The sequence below is a fragment of the Carya illinoinensis genome, chromosome 5 (assembly GCF_018687715.1).
Source record: "Carya illinoinensis cultivar Pawnee chromosome 5, C.illinoinensisPawnee_v1, whole genome shotgun sequence".
Classification (NCBI taxonomy): Eukaryota; Viridiplantae; Streptophyta; class Magnoliopsida; order Fagales; family Juglandaceae; genus Carya; species Carya illinoinensis.
Genome location: NC_056756.1, coordinates 30,636,316 through 30,642,021, shown reverse-complemented (window position 1 = coordinate 30,642,021; position 5,706 = coordinate 30,636,316). Strand labels below are relative to the sequence as shown.

The following is a 5,706-nucleotide window of genomic DNA, read 5'->3' as shown; positions in this document are numbered from 1 at the left end:
TTTTTTAGATGCTATATTTCAGTCTAGAAAGTCGAGTTCAAACTTGTAGAAAACCTCTTCCATATTTGGAGAATAAATTTATTTTTTGTCTCAAATAAGTACTTTTATGGTGAAATTTAATTCGTCTCTAAAATTTTCCTTTTTAAAGATCAAATTTCTTGTAGTGTCGTGGTGTCTTTTCGCAAACGCTTAGACGGTCAGAGATTGCTACTACTTGAGCCGGTTGGGTGTTCTTGCTAAAATGGATGTTTTACTTGTCTTTGTTAATGGTTTAGCAAAACCATCTCTCATAAGTACTGTCGAGGACTATAGCTTAATGCTTTCGCATCTCTGTCGGTGGTTTGATTGAAAATAACAAGATTATCGACTTCTATTTCCTTATTGTTCTTGATCAAAAAGATGAAGCCTGGAAAGAGTTTTTGTGCCGATGATAAAATGAAATGGGGAGAGGGGTCACGACCATTTATGAATCTTGTTACTTTCATCTTTATAAAATGCTAGCTTGCTTAAAAGAAAAATTGAAGAAATTCCTTATATAACCTAATATCGTATAAGCCACATTTGCCTCGTTTAGTCGTTTAGCTTAAAAGAAATGATATTTAAAGTTATAAAATACTCTTCTTAAAAAAGATTAGTAACTATATAATTTATATATATATATATATATATATATAAAAGAATTTTGTAATTACATGAGACCCGTCTTATTTTAAAAGAAATGCATAATATTTATATATAAAAAAAAATTACAATATTCATATAAAATATAACTCCTATTTAGCAATTCTGTCATAGATACGTCATTGTTTATGCCTAGACGTCACAACTCACCTTACGAAACTTTGTCCTAACTCCTAAATTCTTCCACGCCGCTTGTAGTCATTACATTTGCACAGGAGGAAACGAAAATGGAGTCGATTACTTCGCAATCCTTCTATCTACCAGTTCTAGTTGTTGCCGCCACCATCTTCTTCATCCTTCGCCTACAAAAATGGCAAAGCAGCTCGCAGTCACAGTCACTGAGGCCACCCTCACCGCCAGGCCTCCCAATAATCGGTCACCTCCACCTCCTCACTGACATGCCCCACCACTCCTTGGCCCAGATTGCCCACAAACTCGGCCCCATCATCTACCTCCGGCTCGGCCGTGTCCCTACGGTCGTCGTCTCCTCCGCTCACCTAGCCAAGCTCGTCCTTAAAACCCAAGACCACGTCTTCGCCAGCCGCCCTCAGCTCATCTCCGCTCAGTACCTCTCCTTTGGCTGCTCCGACGTTACTTTCTCACCCTACGGCCCCTACTGGCGGCAAGCCCGAAAGATCTGCGTCACCGAGCTGCTCAGCTCGAAACGGGTCAGCTCGTTTCAGCTCATTCGAGACGAGGAGGTGAATCGGCTGCTGAGATCCGTGTCAGCTCAGTCGGGCTCGGAAATCGACCTAGGCGAGTTATTCTTCAAATTGGCAAACGACATCCTGTGCCGGGTGGCGTTCGGGAAGAGGTTCAAGGAGGAGTCGGGAGAGGGACAGAAACGCCATCTTGTTGGGGTTTTGACAGAGACACAGGCGCTGTTTGCCGGGTTTTGTTTGGGTGACTTCTTTCCCGACTGGAAGTGGGTGAACTCGCTGAGTGGGTACACAACGAGGTTGACCAGGAACCTAGAGGATCTGAGAGCAGTCTGCGATGAAATTATCAAAGAACACGAGGAGGAGAAGATCAAGGGTAGTAGCAGCAGTACGGTGGGGAAGGAGGACTTTGTTGATGTTCTGCTTCGGGTGCAGCAACGAGACGACCTGGAGGTTCCCATTACAGATGATAATCTCAAAGCGCTTGTCCTGGTAATTTCTCGATCCCACACTCCCAAATAAAATTCTTTTTCAGCCCATTAATACAGATGATGAAAAAAGTTTTGTGATCAGTGATTACTTTGAAAAGATACGAAAAGAGGACACACGAGCATTTCCTCCTATCAAAAAGTAATTTTTATTTATTTATTTATTTTATTCTGGGTATCATCGAGTTGAGAGCGGAATAAGATAAGAAGTCGTAATTGCAAATTTATATTTTTTTAAGATGAGTTTTGTTATTAATCACCCACTTTCTTCCTTATCCCGCAACTGAGTTTTGTAATTTTTTTTTAATTTTTTTTTTTTAAATTTAACGTGAAACCCATCTCTCCTCTCTCTCATCAAACTCCCCAGGCATCTCTCTCATCAAGCCCTCTCTAATCGACCTCTCTTTTTCTTTCAAGATAAGCACGAAACTGCTGATGTTGACTGCAATTAGTGTCTTAGAATGAAGAAGGCAGTTTCGTGTTCACTTTTGGCACTCCATTGTATGCATGACTGCTGACCTGTCTTCTTCTTCAACTCGTTCAATTATTTCAACTACGGCTTTTTTTCTGAAACGTCTTGGATCCAATAGCTGCATGACCGTCACGTGTCTCGTAATTGACAAGGGAATTGTATGGAGAAAGGAAAAAAACAAAACTGAAACTTTTTTGTACATACTTCAAACCATATTTTTTGGTTTTCCGTTTCAATAAATTTTCAATTTTTTTTTCTTTAAACCAGATATTTCATATTTATGAATGTTTAAAAATATTATTTCAAATTTTCTTCCACTCATTATGTAAATATAAAAATCAAAACAATTTTGATGAAAACCAAAATAAAGAATTTAAAACATTATATTCAAACTTTTCAACTGATCTACCATTTATATATATATATATATAAATATATATATATATATATATATATATCTATTTTCATACACTCTAATTTGTTTAATTTGTGGCGGTAGTGGAGTTCATGAAGCTTTACCTAATGAAAACATCTTTTCGTTAATTTGTCACAGGACATGTTTGTCGCGGGAACGGATACATCATCTGCAACACTAGAATGGACAATGACGGAACTTTTTCGACACCCCATGGTGATGAAGAAAGCTCAGGAAGAAGTTCGAAACATAGCATCCAGCACAGGAAAATTTGAAGAAAGCCATCTTCCACACCTTAATTACCTGAAAGCAGTGATAAAAGAGACGATGCGGTTACACCCACCAGTCCCTCTCCTAGTTCCTCGAGAATCTATGGAGAAATGCAACCTCGATGGCTACGAAATACCTGCAAAAACCAGGGTTCTCGTCAACAGTTATGCCATTGGGAGGGACCCAAAGTCATGGGAAAATCCTCTGGAATACAACCCTGAGAGGTTCATGGATGTTGACATTGATGCCAAGGATAAGGACTTCAGGTTTCTACCATTTGGAGGAGGCAGAAGAGGCTGTCCGGGTTATTCATTTGCATTAGCCACGGTAGAGATTGCATTAGCTCGCCTCTTGTGTCATTATGACTGGGCATTGCCTCAGGGAGTTGGTGCAGATGATATGGATCTTAGCGAGATTTTCGGGCTTGCGACAAGAAAAAAGACTCCTATCGTTCTTGTTCCAACAGCCAATCCGCAGTATGAGTTCAAGGGTTGATCAGGATACTTGGTGATGGTAGCGGTGTCATGATCAAGTGCAGTGATCTGATTCTAAAATTAAGCTTTTGAGGAAAGTTTGGATTTGTTCCAGGGGCTAAACGGCATTAATTTGCTGCATCATGAACCATTAATTCTTTATGCTTGCCTTATATTGATTCCGATGGGACGTGGCCAAGAGTACCGAAGGAGTTCGATGTCTCTTTTTGGCACGATCGATGAGTTAATAAGTTTTTTTTTTTTAATGGAAATATGCTTCATACATCCATTCATAAACGAAGTTACAACTGTGACTTATTAATACAGGAGAACCAGACTATAAGTCAACTAATGCAACTGCTCAGGAGCTTCCCCGCCAACAAATTTTTTTGTGACGGACATTGTCTAAAATTCTACACATTCTCTCCTGACAGCAGTCAAAAGAGAAAGCGCTCTGTCAAAACAGAGCTAAACCAACATTTATTCCGAAGAAGAGAGGTACACTCACGCTCCATCCTCCCAAGGAGGAGGAGTACACCCACACTCTCTCCTCCCAAGGAGGAAGAGTACTAACACCTACCTTCCTCCAAAAGAGAAGTAGGATAAAACACCCACATTCCTCTAAAAAAAAGAGTGAGACACTAAACTATTTTTATTATTTTTAAAAACTAAAACAGACTAACTACAAAACAAAAATTAAAGGGCTGTAAAGCAAAAGGGCCCAGCCTGACCTAAAGGCCCAGTCCGGAGGTACATGGGGCCTAAAGGGGCGCATAACCAAGGTAACCCGTGGGGCTTGGCTAGGGTTTCATCGCTACTCCCCGCCGCCCCTTCCTTCTTCTCTGATACGACCATCCCCACAAGGCACGGGAAGACGAGGCCCAAAAATATGCTCATGAAACCGACGACCAAATCCAGAGAGAAAGAAGGCCAACGTGCCTCTTGCCGACAACCATCAGGACTCCGCCACCTTCTTTCTTTTTTCCTCTTGCGTCTTCTTCCTTCACCACTGCACAGTAAAGGCCATCCATTCCAGTCGACGTGCATGCTCGTTGGTCCACTGTGCAGGTGGCTTGTCTTGTTTTGGTAGCCCCTCGGTTTGACTCCACCGATCTGCTCTGCATGTGGCTCGTATACGTGAGCTAGCCTCTCTATTTTCTGTAACCCAGTCCGCTGCAACCTAGTCTGCACCCCACGTTCTTCTGCTCCTCTACGTCTGCTGCAACCCAGTCCTTTGCATCACCGAAGCAGCCAGTACCCCAGCTCGATTATCTTTGTTTTCCTAGCTGAAAACAGAGCCCCTTCATCAGCTTTGAAGTTTGGCTCCGTGGATGGCTTCGCCAAGGGCCTGAGATCGAGCTCTGGTGCTCTCCTCAACCAACCGACTACATCGCTTACCTTCGTGCACTTTATCCCCGTGAGGTCACCCAAGACTCGTGACAGCTTGTGATGCACAGCTTGTGAACCAGACCTGGTTTCCGAAGTAGAGATGGTTCCTTAAGCCCTTAAGCCACCATAAAACAATCTCCGAAAGCCTTATTTTAAGTACCTAAACACACACAAACAACAAAGAAAACAAAATGAAAACAAACAAGGGAGGGAGGGAGGGAGGAGCCGAGGCTCCCGCCTCCCTCTTCGGAGGTTTTGTTTTTGTTCTCTATAGAGATGGGGGAGTTTCTCTCACTAGGTACCCTAAAAGTGCAAAAAAAAAAAAAAAAGTTATTCTAACGGAGGACTTTAATATTATTGGTTTAGAAGTGTACGAAAAGTCTTCACATGTGGGCAGACTTTAAAGTGTACGCAGTCTTCACATGCGTACACTTTAAAGTTATTTTGGTTGTTTTAAGCAGTTATAGAACTCCCACTCTTGTAAAATGAATTTTCTTTAAAAATATAAAAAAAATATTCTTAAAATGTTATTCCAGTAGATTTTATATTTTAAAAATATTATACATTTTACTTCTTTGCTACAGTGATCCCTCTATATATAGAGGATCTTGTTCATCAACTATACACATTTTTAATTACTTTCTCTTTCATCCTCGTGTGTAAATATTTTTAAAAATATTTAAAATGAATAAAAAAGAATAAAAAATATAATATTTAAATGATATGAAAAAAATAAATAAACTGATATATGATATATTGTAAAAGTTAGTATGTAAAATAAAAAAAAGTGAATTTTGATAATATATTTTAAAGGAGATGATGGAGAAGCCAATGACCATTGTGAGTGCTCTTATATATT

General features: G+C 40.2%; 1 protein-coding gene across 1 annotated transcript; it reads left to right on the top strand.

The window, feature by feature from the left end:
* Window positions 1-809: 809 nt before the first annotated feature.
* On the top strand, window positions 810-3,691 carry LOC122311037 (tryptamine 5-hydroxylase-like). Its single transcript, XM_043125381.1, has 2 exons — window positions 810-1,832; window positions 2,854-3,691. Exons 1-2 carry the CDS (start codon window positions 909-911, stop codon window positions 3,478-3,480), a joined length of 1,551 nt encoding a protein of 516 aa, XP_042981315.1. The 5' UTR covers window positions 810-908; the 3' UTR covers window positions 3,481-3,691.
* Window positions 3,692-5,706: the final 2,015 nt, after the last annotated feature.